Here is a 23,550-nt window from a genome sequence, read left to right as displayed (position 1 = left end):
CCAGACCTCATTACAGATGGTTGTGAGCCACCATGTGGTTGCTGGAATTGAACTCAGGACCTTTGGAAGAGCAGGCAATGCTCTTAACCACTGAGCCATCTCTCCAGCCCTTCAGGACTCTTTGGAGAGGATTCAAAGGAAAAATTCATTCAATTACAGCCTGAGATAAAGGATGAAGTTCCCGCTTCGGGGTGTTATTGAGCCATTATCTGTGAAATGGGGCCCAGACTACCAACCAGGAGACCGGAATCTAGAAAGGCTTTTCTTTTAATTTGCTGATTTGTCTTTGCAAAGACATTTACCTCCTTTGAGTTCAGCTTTTCCGTTTGTAAAACGAATGAACAGGACGTTTCTCTGTCTTGAGTAACCGGAGCCCGGGTAGTAGGAGAATGGAAAGCAAACACTCTGCGGAGGTGGCTGGTCTCCTTCCAACGCCTCGTCGTCCTCCGCCCGCCTGGGGGCGCCCGCTCCCGTTACCTCTCTATCCACACATCGCTTCTCTATGGTGCCCCCTCCTGGACCAGGAAGGCGGGAGGGAGTGGTCAACTCGCCTTTTCCGCTAGTGGCCCCCTCTAGCCCGTAGTCTCGCTGCCCCGAGCGCCCGTGCCCGCCGGCGGGCCTGGCCCACAAACAGCCCAGGCGCTCGGGGGGCGCGCGGGGGGCGGGGGGAGTTCCGGTTCCGGTTCTTTGTGCAGCTGCAGCGGCGGCTCCGGGAAGATGGCGGCCCGGGCGGGTTTTCAGTCTGTGGCTCCGAGCGGCGGCGCCGGAGCCTCAGGAGGGGCGGGCGTGGCGGCTGCTCTGGGCCCGGGCGGAACTCCCGGGCCTCCCGTGCGAATGGGCCCAGCGCCGGGTCAAGGGCTGTACCGCTCCCCGATGCCCGGGGCGGCCTATCCGGTGAGTGGGGCAGGAGGAGGGGCGCGTGGGCCGGGGGCGGGGCCGAGCGAGGGCGGAGGACGGATCGGGTGAGGGAGAAGTGGGAGGGACTCCCTTGGGATGGACTCGGGTCCTGGGTGGAGGTGTGTGTGGGGGGGGGAAGCAATGCCGAGGAAGTGGGGTGGGGGTTAGCATTCTCACCTTCTCCCAGCTGCATTGTTTCCTTCTGAGGAGTGAGTGTGGTACCAGGGTGGTGAAGTGGGCCCTGGGATGGGCAGCTCCAGCATCCAGAGAACACCCAAGTTAGAGCTGCAAATTGAGGTCAGCTTCAGAGGAGATAGCATCTAGTAAAGTAAATATAGAACTAGAGCTGTCTGTTGTGTCAGAACCAACATAGACCAGAAAACTTGACTACAATCTGGTTTTTAGACCCTATATTCAATGAAATCGCTACTAGGCCTGAAGAAGGTCCAGTTACCACATTTTAGAGAGGGCAGAAGGTTGTGATTGTCCTCCAGCCATGTTCCATCCCAAAAATTCAGGCTTCCATCACTTCTCGGTGGTGCTGTCAAGGAAAGGTATGACATCTCTGGGTCCTCTCCCTTCTGTAGAGACCAGGTATGCTGCCAGGCAGCCGAATGACACCTCAGGGACCTTCCATGGGACCTCCTGGCTATGGGGGGAACCCTTCAGTCCGACCTGGCCTGGCCCAGTCAGGGATGGACCAGTCCCGCAAGAGACCTGCACCTCAACAGATCCAGCAGGTCCAGCAGCAGGCTGTCCAGAATCGGAATCACAAGTAAGATGACCCCCGGGGTGAAGGAGAGAAGCTAACGGGAGGAGCGTGCAGGCGGTGGAGTACTGAACCAGGAAGTGGTGGTGCTATGTCACCCTGTGAAGGCTTCCTGGCATCCTGGTGGAGGTGGAGATGGAGTTGTTGTTGATAATGGCACAGTCGTTTTGCAGGCCTTAGCTGTGCCATAAAGGAAAGTGATGACAGCCTAGCTCATGTTCTGACTGGTTCTGTCCCACCCTGATAACAGTATTTATTCTGAACAGTGCAAAGAAAAAGAAGATGGCTGACAAAATCCTACCTCAAAGGGTGAGTGCAGCCTCTCGAGGTCTTCTTGAAGGTAGAGTGACTGAGAATACAGGTGGTCGGCTCTAGGGCCCAATCATATCTTTCTGTTCTAAGATTCGGGAATTGGTACCAGAATCACAGGCCTATATGGATCTCCTGGCTTTTGAAAGGAAACTGGACCAGACTATTATGAGGAAACGGCTAGATATCCAGGAGGCCTTGAAACGTCCCATCAAGGTAACACAGCAAAGCAGAGGCACAGGGTCAAGGGAGGGAACAGGAACCTTCACCAGGCTTGGGATGAAAAATCAAAGGCGCAGCACAGCTCTCCTTGGCATTTAAATTGCATCTTTCCCTTCCGCCTACAAACCAGGAATTACATTAGGAGCATAAGAGTAGAACAGCTGGCAGGGAAGGGGACGGGGGAGCTTTCGATGACTCTTGCACCAGAAATATACCCTGTTGATATTGTTGCTGTATCTACTTGCTGCCCTGGGAACCTGACACTCTGTGGTTTTCTCACCTGGTATCCGCATATTCATTTGTACTCAGGCTCAGGGCCTGCATTCTCCTAAGTGCAGTCTTCACCTACCTATAGTAAGCCAGCCTAGGAGACTTTTGTCTTCAACATCAAACTCTCAAGCCCCACCGTCAATACTTTTTCTGCCTTCCTCAGCAAAAACGGAAGCTGCGAATTTTCATTTCTAACACTTTCAATCCGGCTAAGTCAGATGCTGAAGATGGGGAAGGGACGGTGGCTTCCTGGGAGCTTCGGGTAGAAGGACGGCTCCTGGAGGATGTGAGTTCAAGGTCTACTGTCTGGTGTTGAAGGTGGGAGCTGCTGGGAATGAGCAGGGTTGTGTGGTTAGCAGGAAGCCTGACTGGTGCTTACAGCTCCTGTTGGGAGCTTCCGGAAAGGGGGAGGGGAGCTGTGTTCCCTGCACACAAAGACAATGGTCCTTTGTATCTGCTCCCACAGCTTCACTGGTATCAAATGGAAGCCATTATTGTCCTGGATCTGGGTTGTTGTTTTCTTTGCCTTTGGATTTAGCAGCATCTGCAGATCATTTCAGTAGTCCCTCATCCCCACCTCCCGAGTCAGTACTTAGCATTGGAGGCCACGATCCTCTCAAGTCCTTGAGGTTATTTCTGTCTTCCCAGCTTTCATTGGAGATACCACAGTTTAAGTGTGCTAAAATTCCCCTAAGGCTTGGCTCTTGGTTGCTCCAAGGGGAGTATCAGATCGGTGAGAGCCCCACACTTGCCACCCTGCAGCCCCTGGGGAGGCACTATTTTTAACTGTGTGCAGGTGAGCTCATTTGAATGCATTTTTTGTAGGAGAACCAGAGCCGCCTCTGCGTAGGTCCAGTCTGCTGTCGTGTCTTCTGTCCAGATAAAGCCAATTTTTCTTCTACTGCTTTTTGCCTTTGGGTCCCTTCCCTCACTGCTGGGCTTTTCTCTGTTCTAAAGCACTTTGTTATGTTAACCATTTGGGGTAACTTGCCTCCTTTCCCCAGAGGGAAGTCAGAGGCCCTGTTCTTGACGCAGTCCTACAGGACTGACTTAATGGCCACCTGCCACTTCCAGAAGATATTTTCGAGAGTTTTTTCCTCATTAGGATTAGAAATTCCTTTTTAAAGAACACTGTCTTGGGGAGTTCTTTCTGGCTTTTTCTAACATGACGTCTTCCTATCTTTTCTAGTCAGCCTTGTCCAAATATGATGCCACCAAGCAAAAGAGAAAGTTCTCTTCCTTTTTTAAGTCCTTGGTGATTGAACTGGACAAAGACCTCTATGGGCCAGATAACCATCTGGTAGAAGTGAGTAGTTCTGCCTTCCAGGCTTTAATCATGTGGGGGGCAGGGCCAAACTTGAACAGCTAGGGAAAGAGGGAGGAATTGGTCCAGGTGTGTATTTCCACCTTTGCAGTTTGCATATTGACCTCTAGGTGGCGCGAGCTGTACTTAGTTGGGACCCAAGAGCTCTTGCAATCTGACTTGACCCACCTGACCACTGCCCCCAAAGAAAATTCTGATGGAGTGCTCTTACACTTCCGGCTATCTCTGCATCTTGCTTATAAGTACTGGTGGGCTGTAGTTACTGGCACATTGTATTTTCCTGATAGCTGTTGTCGTAGTTAGTGGGTGGACTAATAGAATACTCGTGTTTGCTAGGTTATAGCTGCAGCTCTTCCTTTAGATTTATATTTTGAATAACTAGAGATTCTTTATAACACCTCCTTGTACAGTGTTTTGAAGATGTTAGCAACAGTGTTTGGGACACAAACCCAGAACAGTCCAGTGTTCCATGTGAACTTAACCTGCCCCTCTCTTTACCACTGTAGCTGCAGCCTCTTAATCTCAACCACTAAGAGACATGGGAAGGTCTCTGCCATCTAAGAAGGGAAGTAAGTCGTAGAGTCGATAGAAATTTGTGGAGACATTTTATTTTATAGCAGTAGCGTGTGGTAGCTAAGACACACCAGAGCTCACATCTCCGTTCTATTACATATTGACCTCATGGGTTGCTTCCTCCTTCCAGGTAGCACTTTGCTCATTGTAAGAGGGGCTTAATCACACTTGTCTTCAATGGGTATTTGGGAATTAAATGATAATCCAGGTAAATGTTATAGACTCAGTATGTCACCCTCAGAAAATTGAAGCTACCTTACTTAGGTTTCCATTCCGTGTATATTGTCCATTTAATGGGTAAAATTATCACTGGAAATTGAAGCCATTTTAGATGCAGTCATTCCACAGTTAGAGCTGAAAGGTTCTGCTTACACAGACAGTAATGCCAAAGCCCTGTGCATCTTTAGAGATGCCTCCTGCTGTTCCTCCCCAGCACCCTCAGTAATCAAAGTTGAATGTTCAGTCATTACAGAAGCTCTTCCTGTGGAAGAGCACCCCTGACACCTTCCTCTCTGTAGTGGCACAGGACCGCCACTACCCAGGAGACTGATGGCTTCCAAGTGAAGCGACCAGGAGATGTGAATGTACGTTGCACTGTTCTACTGATGCTGGATTACCAGGTATTTGGAGCTGGGAAGGGGTCCAGCTCTCATGGCTACATCCCGCGAGAGTCTGACTGGGGAGGGTTTAGGGTTGCTCATGAGTGCTTTGCCACTGTAATACACTAAGAAAGACATTTTTCTCTGTTGTTTGAGTTCTTTCTGTAACCTTGCTGCCCAGATTTACTAATGTTTGTTAGATTGAATGTGTTGCCATGCTAAACACACCAAAATGTACATGGAACCAGCTCATTAGCTTCATCTCTCTTCTTGGTTCTTTGCAGCCCCCCCAGTTTAAATTAGATCCTCGTCTGGCTCGGCTCTTGGGCATTCACACCCAGACACGTCCAGTGATAATCCAAGCACTGTGGCAATATATTAAAACACATAAGCTCCAGGACCCTCACGAGCGAGAGTTTGTCATCTGTGACAAGTACCTCCAGCAGGTATAGAAAGCACATTCTATTTCGAGGGTCTGGTTGCATTGAAAGCACCAGTCTGTAACCAGCGCTCGCGCTCTCTCTCTCTCTCTCTCTCTCTCTCTCTCTCTCTCTCTCTCTCTCTCTCTCTCAGATCTTTGAATCTCAACGGATGAAGTTCTCAGAGATCCCTCAGCGGCTCCATGCCTTGCTTATGCCACCAGAACCTATCATCATTAATCACGTCATCAGGTGAGCCTGTGTTTGAGAGGTGTGGTGACTGGAGCCACCTTTCACAGCCAGTTGTCAGACTGCTAGGGGTCTTGTTCAACACAGCTGTTGCTTAGATTTAAGTCACATAGACTCACTATTACGCTAAAAGTGGGAGTGATACGAACTCCTGTGTGCCTGCTGTCCTGTTAACCTTTGCAGATTATGCCCTGGATCACTGTGTCTGGTGTGGTTGCATGCTTTTCTCCTTGTTAAGATTGGAATGTTAGTAGCGGCTGAAATCAGCCAGCACCATCATAGTAGAGCCCTGATGCCCCTTGGAGACTTGATTATCAGCCTGTCATTGTGGGAGGAATCAGTGATCATCTTTTTAGGAAATTGGAGCCTCCAGATAATGCTTTTATTTATTTATTTTTCTTAAAGTGGGTGGTAGAGAGCCAGGCATCTCTAGACGGCAGCATGCCCTATATTAGATCAGCTCCCTGCTTTCGGCTTCTGTTCATGTCACGCTGTAAAAGCCTGTTGTTCCTTGGTCCCTAGTTCTCACCCTGTAGTCACTCTACAGCCTGTATTGTGCATCGTGTCCACAGAAGCTGGACTCCTTTTCTTCTTTGTTTTCGAGACACGGTTTCTCTGTGTGGCTGTCCTGGAACTTGTTCCATAAACTAGGCTGGCCTCAATCTCAGAGATCTGCCTGCCTCTGCCCACCAAGTGCTGGGAGTAAAGGCATGCGCCACCACTGCCCAATTTGGGCTCCTATTTTTAAACTTTTCCAAAATACCTCTAGAGCTGTTTGAATTTTACCATTGACTTTCTAAAAACCAAACTCAGGCAAGATGCAACAGAAGCTGGGCGGTGGTGGCGCACGCCTTTAATCCCAGCACTCAGGAGGCAGAGGCAGGCGGATCTCTGTGAGTTTCAGACCAGCCTGGTCTACAGAGTGAGTGCCAGGACAGGCTCTGAAGCCACAGAGAAACCCTGTCTCTGGGGCGGGGGGGAAAGATGCCGCCGCCACAACAGGTTACAGGTGCTGGTTGTCTGGCCTGATGACCTGGCATCAGTCCCTGGAGCACACGTGATAGGAGAGAGCCTACTTCCGCACATTGTCCTCTCACCTGCATCGTGTGCACAGAATAAATAAATAGAATAGAAAGAGTTACAATTTGTGTATTATAAATTATACATACCTATTTAAAGTGCAGACTTTTGGAGGTGCATATAGCTCTCAGAAGGAGGATGTAGAACATATCCGCTGTACCCTTTGTAGTCTCTTTCTTTTCCCTTCATCCCTGGCTGGACCATCTTTCTGACCTTTGGCAAGTAGGTCTCAGAAAAAGCCCTTTACTGGAGCCTGTTATTTTCCTCTCCAGTGTTGACCCAAATGACCAGAAAAAGACAGCTTGTTATGACATTGATGTGGAAGTAGATGACACTTTGAAGACCCAGATGAATTCTTTTCTGCTGTCCACGGCCAGCCAGCAGGAGATCGCTACTCTAGACAACAAGGTAGGGGTCTCTGTCCTATCCCTCACTCATACCTTCTTTTGGTTCTATTTTTTAACTAAAAATATATTGATACCCAGAACCAGTCTCTGTCAAGCTCTGTCCTGTTTGGTGGTAACTGGAAGCTCCCATACATGCATTTGATTCTGACTGTTAGATGGTTTTGTTTTTGTTTTCAGTATTTTGAGTCAATCTCTCCCTTGTAGGCTAGGCTAGCCTCAGGCTCATGATGATTTTGCTGTCATGTTCCACAGCACTGGGGTTACAGAGAGAAGCCACTGTGCCCAGTTTGGGCAATACCTTTTAGTATCATTGAGCCTCAGTTTCTGATCTCTGAAATGAAGACTATATAAAATACCTACTTTTATGTGGTTGCTCTGTGCATGGAATGAGACCATGTTTTTAAAGAATTGAGCCTGTACCTAGCACATAAAAGGCAGCCGTGATAGCTCCTACTGCTGATATGATGCCCCCATCATTACCGTTATAGGCATTGTCCCTGTAGGCAAAGCCAAAACACCAAAGAGACTGTAGGGGCTCTCATGGGAGAATAGACACCTCAGCTAAGTTCTGAAGGACGAAGTAGAAGTTAACAGATGGGGAGGAAGCAGAGTGGTGTTTGGGGTGTGGAAGGCAGAAGTCAATCCAGGGAGATAGAATAAAGTATGTAAAAATCCAAAGAGGAGAATGATCCTGGTGTGTTCCAAGAAATACAAGCAAAGCCAGGCATGGTGGTTCACCCTGAGATCCTAGCATTTGGAGTTTGAAGCAGGAGGCACTACAAATTCAGGGCCTGTCATGTGTGCATGATAATTCAGGCCATGGGATTACAGAACCTCAGAACCAGCCAAGGCAGACATACAGAGCTCTTTCATGCGTCATACACCATGCTGGCCATGGCACGAGGTGCCTGTGCCAGGTGCAGTGTTCAGGGAGAGGAGCCTGCTCATAAAGCTTTGATCTGGGGAAAATTGTGTGTACCTCCTGCAGGTGAGACAAGGGGCCTGTTAGAAGCCTTCACCACGGGGGCACTAATGCTGTTTGTGATAGGTGGAGGGAGTTGAAGAGGGCAGCTCCGGAACAAGTCCAGTTTGAAGGCGAGACATTGTGTGTGGGGGGGGACATGTCAGGATCCTGAAATAAAGACATAGTCTGTGTGGGACATGTCAGGATCTGAAGCAAAGACGTAGTCTGTGTGGGACATACCAGGGTCCTGAAATAAAGGCTCAGAAGGGAGGGTAGAGTTAGGGTTTGAGAGTCAAAGTGAAATGAAGGAATGTAGCCCCTGTTTGGGTGGGGCTAAGAGAGAAGGCCTGACTTGGGTGGGGAGGAGTCTCCACTAAGATCCGGAAGAGGGAGAGGAGAGATTAGGGGAAGGGTAACCAGTTTTGTTGGAGAGATTTCCATTTAGTGTGTCTGAGATGCCAAGAAAGCATGGGATTTGTTGGAACGTGGCAAATGGACTCTGGACTGCCAGGGTTAAGTCTTCAGTTTGTAGTGGTGCAGGCTGAAGGACAACTTCCCTTACCTGGATGGAGAAGCAGAGGGTGAGGGCGAGGGTGGTAGGAGTGCTTGTACCCAGGACTCTGGGTACTGGCCCTGCAGCTGGGGTGGGTCTGCCTTTAGCTTAGAGCTTTCCTGTCTTGAAAATGGACTAGTCTTCTTCCCTTCAGATCCATGAGACAATAGAAACTATCAACCAGCTGAAGACCCAGCGAGAGTTCATGCTGAGCTTTGCCCGAGACCCTCAGGGTTTCATCAATGATTGGCTTCAGTCCCAGTGCAGGGACCTCAAGGTAAAGAGCCTGGGAAGATACAGAGGGACTCTGGGAGTGCAGCACCGCCTGAAGAACTGAGGGACTACATTCTTTTAGCACATCCCAGGGTCCAGTTTACAGTTGAGATGGGAAGTCACAGCAGAGCTGGTTATCAGACACATAGTTAGTACTTTCTAAGTAGTCTCTTGATTCGGGGATGTTGGGCTAGAGCTGAAGATCTGGGCTCTGCTCTCCCTCAGATGTGTTCAATTTGGAAAAAAAATAGGCTACTGTTACTAAAATGTAGTGAACCATGGCCAAGCTAACTGGAACTAGTAAGGTCGTTCCAAAGAAAGGGTAGTAGATGAAGCGAGAGTTGCTGAGAAAAGCATGGAAAATGGAGTTGAAGATACTTCGCAAAGAGCATCATAAGCTCAGGCTGGAGAATGTGCCCGGGCAACATGCTTTGGGTTCTTGCCTTGTGTGACTGCTGTGACCAATCAGTTTTCAGCAGAGGAGCACCAGAAAGGGCCTGGAGCTGGCGGTGACTTAATGGTAATTTGGGGTGTTGTCTTTGTCTGCTGAGACTTTGAAGAAACCTGATCCAAACTGGGTACCTTAAGCAATGGGAATTTGTTTCCCAGTGTTGGAGACCGGAAGTCCAAAAGGAGAGCATCAGCAGGGCTGTCCCTGTGCGCTCTGCTGCTTCTGGACCCCACAGGTGTCCCTCAGTTTAGGCTTGACATTCTTGTGTTGTCACAGTCACATTGTGTCTGTGTGCATCTGTCTCTACCTCTGCATCTCCTCCTCGGCTGGGCTAACGCCAGTCCCAAAGGCTCCTCTTCCCTTGCTCATCTGCAAAGACCCTATTTCCATGTCAGGGCACTTCCCAGGAGCTGGGGAATTAGAAGTTCAGCATCTTTGCAGGGATGGCAACTAAGAGCAGATGTGGAAGCAGGGATCACGTCTGTTCTCTCCTCCCCCTTCTCTCCCAGACTATGACTGATGTGGTGGGTAACCCAGAAGAAGAGCGCCGTGCTGAGTTCTACTTCCAGCCTTGGGCTCAGGAGGCTGTGTGCCGATACTTCTACTCAAAGGTTGGTGCTGTGCCTGGGCACACTAGGGAGATGACAGGCAGGAGTCCCTTTGGTTTTTCAACAGAGAGTTTCTCTGTAGCTTTGGAGCTTGTCCTGGAACTCTCTCTTATAGACCAGGTTGACCTCAGACTCACAGAGATCTGCCTGCCTCTGCCTCCCGAGTGCTGGGATTAAAGATATGAACCACCCGTTGTAGGAGTCTGTACCTTTGATGGGGTCAGGGGTATCAGGTGCCGATTATCAATGTCTCAAGCTCCACTCCTGTTTTCTCTTCAGGTGCAGCAGAGGCGGCAAGAATTAGAGCAAGCCCTAGGAATCCGGAATACATAGTAGAGCCCTCCCTGGCTGCACCGATTCTGTTTGGGCCCTGTGCTGCTGCCTCAGCGAACCTGTGCTGGTCTTGCTTGAGGCATTCCAGGAGATGCTGTTGGTTCAAGGACAGCATCACAATGAAGAGGGTGTCACATTTCTGATTCACAGGCACCTATTATCCTCTTCTTCACCCCAGCCTTCCCCTCACCCTCTCCCCACGACGTTCCCATGTGCCTCTACCTCCCTACCCCATCCCTGGTCTACACAGGACCTCTAGATAGTGTTAGAGAACCCATAGTGGTGATCAATGCTCTGAAATGATTGGGGCCTCTTGAGGCCAGGTGGTCTTCAGTGAGACCAGCTACACTGATCCTGCCTTTGTGAGGAGACCCAGGCATTGGGAGCTGTCCCCTCCTCTGAGACTCAGGCCTAGGGCACTCTGTAAGCTAGTTGACCTTAACCCTCCTGGTGACCCACCTTCCTCACTCCCCTCCACAGGTTGGAGCAAATTCTCCCTTTATTCCTTGCCCTCTGGCACTAAAGGAGCCCAGGCCCTTGGGCTTCACTGAGCGCCATGTCGGTCCCTGCCCCCTGGACTGACCTGCTGTCTCAGTGCTGTCTGACCCCTTAGTGGGTCCATGTCAGTATTGGAGTGTGTTTTGAACTGTTGCTCCCTCCTGCACACTCCCGTAGCCACCCATTATAGGATTTCCCCACATCTGCCCTAACCCATGGCATTTGAGAGGGGAGTCTTGCCTTTCCCTGTCAGAGCCCCAGGGACCGAAGCTGGGGTGCTGTCGTTCCCAGCAGAGGCTGTTCCTTCCTGCTGTTGGATGAGTGGCTTGTTCATTCACTCCGCCCTGCCCCTCCCTTAAATGGAGAAACAGGCCTAAAAATCAAACGGGTATAGCCCTAGGCCATTCCTGTCTTCCTGTCCCTGTCTGCCCAGTTGAAACCACTGCTGGTTTCTAGGGCACTGAGGAGTAAACGCGCCTAGGGCTGGAGCATAGGTCTGAAATGGGTTTGTGACTCCCCACCCCCTGCCCTCAAAGCTTCAGACCCCTCAGGTAGCCGCAGGAAGGTGGGATCCTGGCCCCTTGGAACAGGTGGTTTTGCATCTTTCCAGTGGAGCCTCAGGTTCTTCCAGGTTTTATTGCCAGGAGTTAGCATATCCCAGGCTCGCAGACAACACTGCAGGGTGGGAGACAGCTGGGCACGGGGATTCCCTTGAGCACGGGCTCTGAGCTCACAGAACTGACAAAGCCCCTGCTTTCCCACCCCACCTCAGGCTTCTGCGAGCAGTGTTCCTGCCCCCTTTCCCTGCCTGTTCTGTGCTGGGACAGCAGTTTTCTCTCCCACTTCCCCTTGTCCTCTACCCCTCCCCTTGGAAGGTCTCCCCACAGTGACACTGGACGGCCCTGGGCAGCTGAACCCCAGCCTGGCTCCTGGCTAGAAGCGTCATGAGCACTCCTGCAGTGTCCCTGTTGATGACTGTTTATTAACTGAGTTGTGGGGGGTTTTGTTTTGTTTTGTTTTTTTCATGGACCAAAATTTTTTTTGTATTGTCTCCTTATTGATGTCACCAGTTTTAATAAAAGTATCTTCTGAAGAGGGCCTCCTTTAGTCTGTCTGGGGTTGCTGCTGTCTGGGGTTTTTGTAGAACCATCTTCCCTACCCAGTGCCCTCTTTATTTGACAAGTGTTTTTTGAGCACTTGATAGATGTCAGTTGAGCCGAGCTCTGGGGGTCTGGAGAAATGAGTCCTATCCAAACAAGCCATGCTCTTGAGATGGTTGTACCCACCTCCATCCATCAAGAATAGACAAGGCAGTGGCAATGCTGGCTTCTCCCTTGTCCTTGAAATCTCGAGGTCGCTGGCTGGAACAACCTGTCCTTAGTGTCTGTGGCCCCTTCATGTTGATGAAACCAGGCCCTACCCTCCCCAGGGCACAAGTCCATTCGGCTGTTGCCAAGGCCCTGGTGACAGCAGGCATTTGTATTTTCTGTACAAAACCACCAATTTACTGATCTGCCTTTTGAGATTCCACTTTTAAAGGCCCCAGGGTTTTCTTTGTGTTGTATTTTTGTGATAGGGGTCTCTGTATGTAACCAAGGTTGACCTTAAACTCACTGTCCACCTGCCTCAGCCCCCAAGTGGAGATTACAGATGTGTATTAGGATGTCCAATGTACGAAGTCTGTTGATCGCCTGGTGTGGAATGGCTGCTTTAGCCTTGTGCTGAGCAGAGGGTTGCCTGGCTGCTGCCCAGGAATCTATAGTTCCACCTACTCACCTGGGGGCTCCAGAAGGGTGGGGAACAAATTTTACCCATTGGGGCAGCACATTGGCACACTCCTCTAATCCCAGCACTAAGGTGGGAGGATCTCTGTGAGTCTGAGGTTAGCCAGGACTGCATAGACCCTGTCTCACAAAAATAAATAAAACCTTAGCCATTGAGTAGGTGGGTGGAAATGTGCCAGCCTTGTCTGTCTACTCAATCTAGAACATACTGGTTTCTCAGAGTTGAGAAGGAAAGAGGTGTATCAATCTAGAACATACTGGTCTCTCACAGTTGAGAAGGGAAAGAAAGAGGTATGATGACTTGGGATAGAGAAATTGGATGGCAGGGGCACAGAAAAAGCATCTTTTCTCACTCAGGCTAATTGCATGTTTAATGAGTGACTAATGAATCATGAATTTCTTACTTATTTTTATTTTATGTTCACTGATGTTTTGCCATGGGTGTCAAGTTCCCTGGAACTGGAGTTACAGACAGTGATAACCAGCCATGTGGTTGCTGGGAATTGAACCTGGGTCCTCTGGAAGAGTAGTCAGTGCTCTTAACCACTGAGCCACCTCTCCAGCTCCTGAATCATGAATTTCAAGCAGGTACTCTAGAGCTGGCTCTTGGAGAACCTTTGGCGGCACAGATAACTTCCTGTAACGAGTATCCCCTTTATTCCTGGGTGAATGGCCACGTGCTTTGTTTCTCTACACTACGTAATAGGACTGGAGGGACAAAAAGATGGGAGCATTGAGGCCAAAGCAAGGCATTCATTTCGTGCGTAAATGCCCAATTCTTTAGGGTTCCAATCATATGTGCCAGGGACAGGAACATCCTTTCTTCCACCACTCATAATCAGTGCTCCCAGCTGGCAGCCTGGCACTGGAGCCTTTGTCGCGGTGCCAGTGTGATAAAGGAGGCTCTGTGGGAGGCTGGCTCTGCATTAGAGGAGCTTGTTAGAAAAACAACCAACCGATTTCATGTTTCATAGGGACTGCCTGGCCATAATAATACGGTGGGCTTTTTCTGTGGAATCCCGAACTGAGAAAAGACATGCTTCCAGCCTTGACCTCCTACTCACTTACCCCGGCTCCACCGAGACTCCCCTCTAACCTAGTGCTGATTACTGTTACTGGCCAGTGGTAGCCTGGAGGATGGCAACACCCGCTTACTGGCTTGCCAAGCCAGGAGGTCTGCACATGAGCAGACGGTGGTGTCTGCTCTGTGGGTCAAGGTGCAGCACTGCTTTCCAGAGTGGCTTGGAAACCCAAGCTCCTCCCCTTAGTCAAATAGCCGTGGATGTCATGGAGCCTAAACTGCAAGATGTGGGTTGACATTCTCCCCTCCCCCAAAGTCATTTATGAGCATCGGAGACCACAGAGCTCCCGGAGACACAGGTACCCCTGAGCCTTAGATGGTGCTGCTCTAAGCTTAGCTTCTCTTCCCCTTTCTGGTTCTGTAAACGGCTATTTAACTTAAGGCTCCCAGTGGACTAGGCAGAAGCAGAGAAAAGAAATTGAAGGAAACATCAAGGCTCTTTGGGACAGCTCACATACTGGCCACCACTTCTCTGCCCTTTCCTGAAGCCTGGAAGAACTGTGGGCCACGTGGCGTGGAGGCCTACCTTTGACCTTTCTTGCCTTCCCTCTATAGACCTTCAAATGGGGATTATCTGAGGTGAAATGAGTCATTGGAAGTCACTGGTATGAACCAAGATGACCTGTTCTCTTTGGTTTTTTCAGGACAGGGTTTCTCTGTGTAGCCCTGGCTGTCCCGGAATTCACTCTGTAGACCAGGATGGCCACAAACTCACAGAGATCCCCTTGCCTCTGCTTCCCAAGGACTGGGATTAAAGATGTGCGCCACCACTCCCAGCTTCTCCTGGAATAGTTTATACTTGGTCCCGGGTACCTAAGCCACAGCAGCCCCTTATCTTGTAGGTGGAATACCCCTAGAAGTGGCTTCACATTCCCTGACCCTCTCACCCAGTCACCACCGCGGGAATGAATGCTAGAGAACAAAATTGGAGCCCTGAGGATCGGGGTGGGGTGTGTGCTAGTGTGTTAGTGCCAGTGCGAGAGGTGGAGTCGCCTTTGAATATCCCCACGTTTGTCACTAATGCTAGTTAGATAGTTCCTTTTTTTGTTTGTTTGTTTGTTTGTTTTGGTTTTTCGAGACAGGGTTTCTCTGTAGCTTTGAAGCCTCTCTGGAACTAGCTCTTGTGACCAACCAGGTTGGCCTCGAACTCACAGAGATCCGCCTGCCTCTGCCTCCTGAGTGCTGGGATTAAAGGCATGCGCCACCACCGCCCAGCTCCTTTTGTAGACCAGGTTGGCCTCGAACTCACAGAGATCCGCCTGCCTCTGCCTCCTGAGTGCTGGGATTAAAGGCATGCGCCACCACCGCCCAGCTCCTTTTTTTCTCCCTTCTTCCTTACTTTTTCTGAGACGGGGGTCTCACTCTGTAGACCAGGTTGGACTTGAACTCACAGAGTGCATCATCATGCCCAAGTCTGCTAGTTGTGATTTATTTTAGTGCTGGGGACCAAGGAAAAAGTGGGGACTGGTTCTTGGGATTAGCCCATAGCAAGTAGGTGGGACACTAAGGCCGAGGCAAAAGGGAAGAAACTGGCCAGCCCGTCTGCTGCAAACCGGAGAAGAAAAGCTGGTCTGGTCTCTGCCCCACTCCTGTTCCCCACCTGTCTCTACCCTTTACTCCCCTTTTTCTGGGCCAAACTCCCTATCCCTAGGCACCAGCGTCTGGGCCACCTCAGAGGCGGAGCTTGGCTGCACCCACGTGTGGTGGAGTTAAATACTCAGAGCCTACACCCGCTGGGGCAGAGAAGCTAGAAGCGGCACCATGGCTGGCAAGAAAGTCTGCATTGTCGGCTCCGGGAACTGGTAAGCGATTCTCTGAAGGGCATGGGTGAAGGGCAGGCTCCTCCAAAGGCACAGGGGCTCCCCAGAGGGAGGCTGGGTGGGCGGGAAGCAGGCCGAAGGTAGGAAATGCCCTCTGGAGCCTGTTGGATTCCTGCTGCGATCTCCAGTGCTTACTGTGCACTGTGCCCAGCCCTCCCTCGCTGTGCCTGCCTGGGCGGCTGCACCTGTTCACCATAGGAAGGTGAGCAGACGGCTTTCTGCTCCTATCCCTGCCTGAAAAGCTGCTAGAGTTTGGGGTGGGGTCAGGAAGTTGGCCCACCTCCCCAACGGCAAAGACTAGGGTAGACTGGATCTCCTCTCTATTGCCAGTCGTGGGAGGCACATTTGCTACAGATGGGGGCTGGGAGGGGTGACAAGAAGCAGGTCGTAAAACATCCAACAAGCTTTTTGAGGTCCTACCTAGAAGACTCTTTCCTCCCTTCCCCCCTACTCCACTTCCCTGTGTTTCCCCTCCCAACAGGGGCTCAGCCATTGCCAAGATCGTGGGCAGCAATGCAGCTCGCCTGGCACACTTTGACCCGCGGGTGACCATGTGGGTGTTTGAGGAAGACATTGGGGGCAGAAAGCTAACTGAGATCATCAACACGCAGCATGAGAATGTTAAATACCTGCCAGGGCACAAGCTGCCCCCCAATGTGGTGAGCCCCCAACTCGCTGTGAGGAAAGAGGGAGGCAAGGGAGAGTGTGAAACAGTCGACACTCAAATCTGTCTTTGAGGTGTCTCCTCCGGAGAGGAAGTCACTTTAGGTGGGCACATCAGGTGGGATGCTCTAGACCTGGAGTGCCCTCGCCTCCTGCAGCCTCTAAACCGTCCCTTTGGGCTCTTTCTAGATCTGAATGTACCTCCTCTTACAGATGCTTAGATGGAAAAGGAGGGGAGAGGAAGAAGTTGGTCTCCATGGCAACCAAAGGCTGGTTCTCAGGCTCCTAGACTTGGGTTCAGTCTCTCATGTCTGCCCTGAACCCTAATCCTGTTACTCATTCACTGGCTTTTAGATTTGAAGGCCGATCGTTGGACTTTTGGTCTCTGGACAAATCTATATGGTTCTTTTCTTGCCTAGAAAAGGGGAGCAGAGAATAGGCACAAAGATGTGGGTTCTCCCTGCCAAGTTAGGGCCCCTAAGAAGCAGTGGTGAAATCTTACTTGGCCTCTTCCTCCTGCCAAGCCTAAGCTGCCTTTGGCAATCTTCACTGACCCATAGCCAAGGGCTAAGAGTAGCCAGGAGTGCTCCCAGAGGCCTTAAGGACCCAGGCGAGCTGGAGCAAAGGAGGCATGACAGCTGGGGACAGGGAACCCAAGAAGTTCTGAGTGCCCTCCCTCCTCCAACACCACTCTTTGGCTTGAAGGCTGGCTCAGAATTGAATGGAGTCTCCCTAGGGACAAGGAGAGTTCTTCTAGACACATGAGCATCTGGTGTTCCCACAGGTGGCTATCCCAGATGTGGTCCAGGCTGCTACAGGTGCTGACATCCTAATCTTTGTGGTGCCCCATCAGTTCATTGGCAAGATCTGTGACCAGCTCAAAGGTCACTTGAAGGCCAATACAATTGGCATATCTCTTATTAAGGTACCAGGGACTCCCTACTGGGGGTGGGGGTGGAATGCAGCTAACTGTTGTGGGGTTTGGGCAGTAAGTGAAGTAAGCAGAAAAGAATAGACAGAAAGAGTCCAGAGATGGGAGCAACCGGCTTTGAAGAGAGTAAAGAAAGAAGTTGGGGCTGGGAGTGTGGCTTAGTGGTAGAGAATTTACCTAGCATGCATGAAGTCCTGGGTTCAATCCCCAGCACAGGAAAAAGAAGGAAGGGAGGGAGGAGAAAGAGTCAGCTGCCAGGTTGCTTGAGGAAAACAACCCAGCTTTGGAGGCAGATGTGTCAGAGTTTAGCTGAGAGAGAGAAGTGAGACGGCTTGGGAGATGATGGAGCAGCTGGTTTGGAACAGTCCTTGGGCTGGAAGTGGGCTGAGGCGTCTAGAGAGTTCTTTGGGGATGTGAGAAGTACACTACTTTGGAGAGGAAGGCTGGTTGAGAGTGTGGGGGGAGAGTCTGATGGGACACTGCTATCTAGTCTCCTCATAGCAAGTCTGGACTGGGTGGGGCTGGGGCAGCACCTCTGGAGAGGGACACAGATAAGCAGTGGGCTTGGGAGGGAAACCCTTAGCTGGGTATAAAAGACAGCTGGCCTGAGCCCCATCCTATGCCCAGGGGGTAGACGAGGGCCCCAAAGGGCTGAAGCTCATCTCTGAAGTGATTGGGGAACGCCTTGGTATCCCCATGAGCGTGCTGATGGGGGCCAACATTGCCAGCGAGGTGGCCGAGGAGAAGTTCTGTGAGACCACAATTGGTGAGAGCCCCTGTCCACACCACGAAGCTCTAGCTGCTACCCAAGCTCTTTCGCTAATCCCACTGGGCAGGGAAAGAAGAAAGCAACTGAGCTGAGGGCGGGGACGGGACATCCGGGAGGAGGGGCTGTGCCTCTTGCTTTGACTGGTGTGTGAGGGACAGTCAGGTTTCCCTTTGCCAGGTACTTGTGCAGTGGTGTGCACCTATAGACCCAGCTACTCAGGAGACGGAAGCAGGAGGACTTCTCGAGCCCAAGAGTTCCAGGCCAGCCTGGGCAACACAGCAAGAGCCCGCTTTAAAGATAAAAATAAAAAGCCTTACTCCCTCTCCATTTTAGGCTGCAAGGATGTGGCCCAGGGACAGCTCCTGAAGGAGCTGATGCAGACACCCAACTTCCGCGTCACTGTGGTACAGGAGGTGGACACAGTGGAGATTTGTGGGGCCTTAAAGGTGAGAGGGTACAGAGGCGGCTTTGGAGTGGGGAGCTGAAGGCATAATGAAGGAAGTCCATGGCAGCATGGAATAAAGGATAATAAATATTTATTTGGTAGAAAACTCCCAATAAGGGTAGAGAGCCATAATCTTCCCTGTGGGCGCTGGAAGCTGTGAACAAAACTCCAACCACCACCCAATAGAGTAAGCATGCCTCCATCTGTGCTTATCAGTCCACGTGTGGCACCTCAGAGCACACCCTAATGGGCGGTACCCAAAAGGCTATTGGCTGAAAGTCTTCCATCTCCAGGGAGCACACGCCTTTCATCCCAGCACTTGGGAGGCTGAGACAGGCAGATCTCTGGGACTTTGAGGCCAGCCTGGTCTACATAGAGAGTTCTAGGCCAGCTCAAGTTCATGATGAGGCCTTGTCTGGCAAAATAATAATAAAGTTGAAAAGTTATTGAGGAAAACCATGTCAGTCTTTGGCTTCTACACACAGACACACAGATATATCTGCACAGACACACACACACACACACACACACACACACACACAGAGAGTGAGAGGAAAAGGCATGTTTTAAATGGGGAATCAGGAGGCAGAGGACACAGTTTAAGAGGCCACGTCATACTTCACTTAGTGCACGTGTTGTGATTGGTATGATAGCACCATGGAGCCTCTGGAGAGGAAACTTACTCACCCCTGCCCTTCTACTCCTCAAAGAATATAGTGGCCGTTGGGGCTGGCTTCTGTGATGGGCTCGGCTTTGGTGACAACACCAAGGCAGCAGTGATCCGGCTGGGGCTCATGGAGATGATCGCCTTTGCCAAACTCTTCTGCAGTGGCTCCGTGTCCTCGGCCACCTTCCTGGAGAGCTGTGGTGTTGCCGACCTCATCACTACCTGCTACGGAGGGCGGAACCGCAAGGTGGCAGAGGCCTTCGCTCGCACTGGAAAGGTAGGCATGTGGGTATCAGGGTGTGGGTGATCAACAGGAGGTTGAGGCAGGAGAATGGTGTCCACGAGGCCAGCCTGAGCCATGTAGCCAGACCCCGACTCAAAAGCAGGCAGGCAAGCAGAAATGAACATGGCCTGGAGAGCTGCTCAGCGGTAGAGGACTTGCCCACACAGCGCTGCTCGAGGCCCTGAAGGGAATCCCCGCGAGACCCCGGACCTTCCTGCTCAGACAGACCTGCTCTCACTTCCATCCACGTGTCATTTTCTTCACAGTCTATCGAGCAGCTGGAGAAAGAGATGCTGAATGGGCAGAAGCTCCAGGGGCCCCAGACAGCCAGGGAGCTACACAACATCCTTCAACACAAGGGCCTCGTGAACAAGTGAGTGTTTGCCACGGCCCCTAGGCATGGGAGCTAGAGGTTGATTGTCACTCCTCTTGGGACATCTTCTTGAACCCCACATGACCTATGTGACAGACAGAGAGGGCTTGCAGAGTCTGGGGCATCCTCGGCCAGCTCACCTTGTGGTGATCTTTACAGTAGCTGTTTGGACCCTTCTGCTCAGTCTCCACTTTCTGCACTGTCCTCCCTGTCCCCTGCTCTAGGAGCTGGAGTTCTAGGACAGGAAAACTCACTTGACTGTCTTACCCCTTTGTCTATTCTCCGAAAGCCACCATTTCTGTCCCCCGACCCCTGTCCTAGGTACTGAGAACAGGCTGTGCCTCAGAGTGCTCCTTTCCAGGGAGCACGGAGAATCCCAGATGAAGAGGGTATGGCGCAGGTTCAGAAGGACAGCTTGTGACTTTGAGTGTAGGAAATAGCTACTCGAGGGTGACAAGAAGTAACGGGCACAGTATACTGTCATATCAAATATAAATGACTACATTGTTGCTACTTTATCATACCGGACCCATTGAACAGCCAATGGCACTGAGGTCCACAGAGTTAGACGGTTACTCAGTCTAAAACAAAAATCTCTTAAAGCCTGGAACTCAGATAAGCAAGTACAGTATGGTAAGATCAGGGCAGATAGCATCCCAAATCCTCTGGTTAGGAATTCAGATTCCTGGCAGGTGGTATCTGGGAGATGGCAGCTGCCTTCTGCCTGAACTCCCAGAGGCTGGGGAAGAGGTGGCTGCGGCCTGGAGTCTGGACCGGATGGGTCTGGGTGTTTGTGGGGACTAAGCTGAGTCTCCTTCTCACTCTAGGTTCCCCTTGTTCACGGCTGTGTACAAAGTGTGCTACGAAGGGCAGCCCGTGGGTGAATTCATTCACTGCTTGCAGAACCACCCAGAACACATGTGAGTGGAGCCAGGGCGCAGGACAGGCAGCTCCTTTGCCCCACCGGAGACAAGCAGAAGCTTGTGACACTCTCAGCCAGCAGGGTCCTCACTGACGGACACTGAGGCTGTGGGGCTCAGCTACGCACCTGGAGATACAGGATTGCTGCAGAGCCTGCGGCCCCTTCAGGATTGGTGCTTCCTCGCTGTCTTCTGGGAAGTGTAGAATCAAGCCCCAGTGCTGCCTGCTCCGGGGGTGGGGTGGGATGGGGGGGAGGGAAGGTGCAGGGCAAGGGCTGCCCTTTGCTGCCTCACACACACACTGGGACTTTGTCCCCAGCCCATCAAGTGGCAGGAAGAAGGAGGCAAAGGCTGCCAAGGGAAGGGTCTGGACACCTGAGCTGACAGAGACCCCAGAGACCCCATGGCTGACCTCTGCTAGGCCACACGCAGCATCAGTGATCTCAGTGTTTGCTAGCAAAATACAAAGATCTCCAACAACTTCCTTCTAACTTCTCCTAGCAACAATTGCATTCTCAGAAGCCTCTGCTCATTCTTCTTCCCCTCCCCAGGCTACGCTGGCACAAGAGTTGCTCCAGACTGGCATCTCTGGCCCGGGGGCTTGCTATGCTTCCCAATGACTTCCTGGTTCCTAGAGCTTTGCCAGCGCCTCCCCACCCTGTGTGACCTTTCAAAGCTTTTCCTTGCCTGTACCAGGTCACCAGCACCCTCTTTGGGGAGCAGGAATTTAATCTGCTGACAGAGCTAGCTACACTTTTTCATAGCAGGCTCAGATCACCCAGGCTCCCCTGACCTTCTTATTTGTCCCGCCCTCTTAGTCAGTAGCTCTGGCTGGGGGAAGTGTCAGCTAGCCTTTCCTTCCCAACCCTATCTTTCTTCTCAGGGTCCTCCCCACAAGGCCACTTCGCTTTGGTGTCAGCACCACCTTCTTGTTTAACACAACGCAGGATTCATACTCATTTTCTTCAGCTCCTTCATCCATCCCATATTCTTGACTCTTTGCCTTCAGCTGTCCTCAAACTACCAGGAGTGCTAGTCAGCATCTGAAGTAGTTCAAAGGTTCGGTAGGTTTCCACAGTGGCTGGTAGCTCTTGAGAGTCCAGTGCCAGCTCTCCTTGGAATGAGGTCCTCGTGAAGCCCTGACCACACACCAGGAGCTGGGAAAGTCAAGGGAGGGACCACTGCAAACAACTTGCCCTGGGGTGAGGGAAGAACAGGATGGGGGGGGATGGGAAGTGTGCTCTTCACTGGCCTTTTTCCAAGGCCGGGGCAGCCGGAGAATGTCACAGATCAGCAGCCTGGAGCCCTAGCTATAAATAGCCCCTGAGAGTCGAGAGAGGTTTCTTCCTCCAGCAGGGGTCTCTATTTCGTGTGTGGCAGCAACTGGCACACTGTGGCTCTCGCCAGCTTTATGTTAAACTAACACACTAAAGTGCCAAGCGCTTCTCTGCTCCTAGCCCTTAAGAATTCGGTCTTACCAACGAAGGTCGGGTAAGGTGAAGAGGGGGAGCCCTTTCATCCATCGTGCTGGGGCAGAACCCTCCCACGCATTGACTGAATTCAGAGCTGCCTCCCAGGAGGCTGGGGTAGGATGCAGACATAGATTCCAACACCTGTACTCTGATCAGTCAGTCAACTGTGAATCTGAGGCCTTCTGTCAGGCCACTTGTCCACCCAATAAAGTGTGGTTTTTCCAGAAACTGGAAGATTTGGCGAGGTTTTTGCGCCGGTGCATGTGGTAGGGTGCGGGGTCATGTATCACTGCATGCATGTTTTACTCAGTGTGAAAGAAAGGCCGTTCTTAGATAACAGCAGCCACTCTCGGGGACATCAATCAGCATTAGCATCCAACTTTACTCCCTCCTTTCCCCCGTCGCCCCCGCGTCCTAACTGTCCTCCATCCAAACTGTCACAGAGTCTTCCCCCAGCGTTTCTTAGGGGCTAGCAACGCAGCCTGCATGCGAGGAGGCTGCGCATAAGGCAGAAACACTAGCGAGTCATTCCTCGTGCTGTGGCCCCATAGTGCAGGTCCGATACGGATCACCCTGTAAAGGGCCGCTCCAAGCACTAGGGGGCGCACGGTCCGTCTCTGGAGGAGTCCGAGAGAATCTCCCTAGCTACAGTTTACGTCACAGCATCGTAAACTGAGGATTGGCTAAAAATTTTCCGGTTTTCCAAGTTGGGGGTACCAAGAAGCGCTTTTGATGGAGCAGGACCACAACCCCCAGAATTCAATGAGCCTTTCGGAAAGGAAGACGAGTCTGAGCGTGCGGAGCCAGGAAGAGAGAGACGGAAACGGAAGTTTGAAGCCGACTCCCGCCCCAGTGGGCGGGTTTTCGCAGGGTTGCGGGGGTCACGGCCAGGATTTCGCACCAGTGACTGAGGCGCTCGGGTGGTTTCTGCAAGTGGCGGACTGACGCGGTCCAGCTGCAGCATCCAGGTAGGCCGCGGACCTGGAGGCTCCGTTCGCCCGCTCTCCCGCCTCCCTCCCAAGCTCCCTGGCTCGCCCGCTCCCCCGTCTTCGGCCTGTGCCCTTGAGAACGCTCGGCGCCCGCGTCCGCTGCGCTAGCCGGGTGGCCGCGACCCCGACCGCAACCGCCCGGTCCCCTGACTGCCCTCCCTCTGCTAAATCTGCCCGTCTTCCTATAAATGCAGCCCAACCCCAGAGCTTCCGCTAGCTTCTCACGCAAAGCCGCGTCTCTCCGGTCTTCACCACCTGCCGATCTGACACTATGGGGTCCCCTGTTTTCCTTTTCTGATCCTTTAGTCACAAGCCCTTTTCTGTGGACTCCAAGCGATTTTTATTTTTGTGTGTGTTTGATTCAACTGGACAGTGTTTCGGACCAAACCCAGAACTAGATTGAAGAAGTCTATGATGAGGGGCTCTGAACTTTCCAGAAACATGAGCCGTGAGCTCTATCACGTTTGAGGGTAGAAAGTCAGAGTCTCACAATCCTTGCAATTGCACCTTTGTGGCATTTTATCCTGATTATTCTTCCCGTATTTTTTTTTTTTT

The 23,550-nt window shown here is 51.5% G+C and overlaps 2 protein-coding genes across 4 annotated transcripts; both read left to right on the top strand.

Moving 5' to 3' along the window:
- Positions 1-124: 124 nt before the first annotated feature.
- Smarcd1 (SWI/SNF related, matrix associated, actin dependent regulator of chromatin, subfamily d, member 1) lies at positions 125-11,891 on the top strand. 2 transcript variants are annotated; one of them, XM_005353906.2, is made up of 13 exons: positions 127-894; positions 1,485-1,672; positions 1,933-1,975; positions 2,069-2,191; positions 2,631-2,753; positions 3,657-3,773; positions 4,883-4,984; positions 5,248-5,409; positions 5,537-5,634; positions 6,984-7,119; positions 8,790-8,912; positions 9,869-9,970; positions 10,247-11,891. In XM_005353906.2, exons 1-13 carry the CDS (start codon positions 718-720, stop codon positions 10,298-10,300), a joined length of 1,548 nt encoding a protein of 515 aa, XP_005353963.1. In that variant the 5' UTR covers positions 127-717; the 3' UTR covers positions 10,301-11,891. The 2 variants fall into 2 exon arrangements, with proteins under 2 accessions (XP_026638444.1, XP_005353963.1); XM_026782643.1 differs by lacking the exon at positions 8,790-8,912 and having other exon boundaries at positions 125-894.
- A 3,490-nt stretch (positions 11,892-15,381) lies between these two features.
- Gpd1 (glycerol-3-phosphate dehydrogenase 1) lies at positions 15,382-22,240 on the top strand. Of its 2 annotated transcripts, none has more exons than XM_026782648.1 (8): positions 15,382-15,465; positions 15,965-16,142; positions 16,931-17,071; positions 17,705-17,843; positions 18,180-18,292; positions 19,121-19,235; positions 19,508-19,614; positions 20,442-22,240. In XM_026782648.1, the coding sequence occupies exons 1-8, from the start codon at positions 15,425-15,427 to the stop codon at positions 20,496-20,498; spliced, it is 891 nt and encodes a 296-aa protein (XP_026638449.1). In that variant the 5' UTR covers positions 15,382-15,424; the 3' UTR covers positions 20,499-22,240. The 2 variants fall into 2 exon arrangements, with proteins under 2 accessions (XP_026638449.1, XP_005353961.1); XM_005353904.2 differs by having other exon boundaries at positions 15,385-15,465; positions 19,002-19,235.
- Positions 22,241-23,550: the final 1,310 nt, after the last annotated feature.

This window comes from Microtus ochrogaster, chromosome 15 (assembly GCF_000317375.1).
Source record: "Microtus ochrogaster isolate Prairie Vole_2 chromosome 15, MicOch1.0, whole genome shotgun sequence".
NCBI classification, from domain to species: domain Eukaryota; kingdom Metazoa; phylum Chordata; class Mammalia; order Rodentia; family Cricetidae; genus Microtus; species Microtus ochrogaster.
The sequence above is the reverse complement of the archived record's forward strand: the minus strand, read 5'-3'. Positions and strand labels throughout refer to the sequence as shown.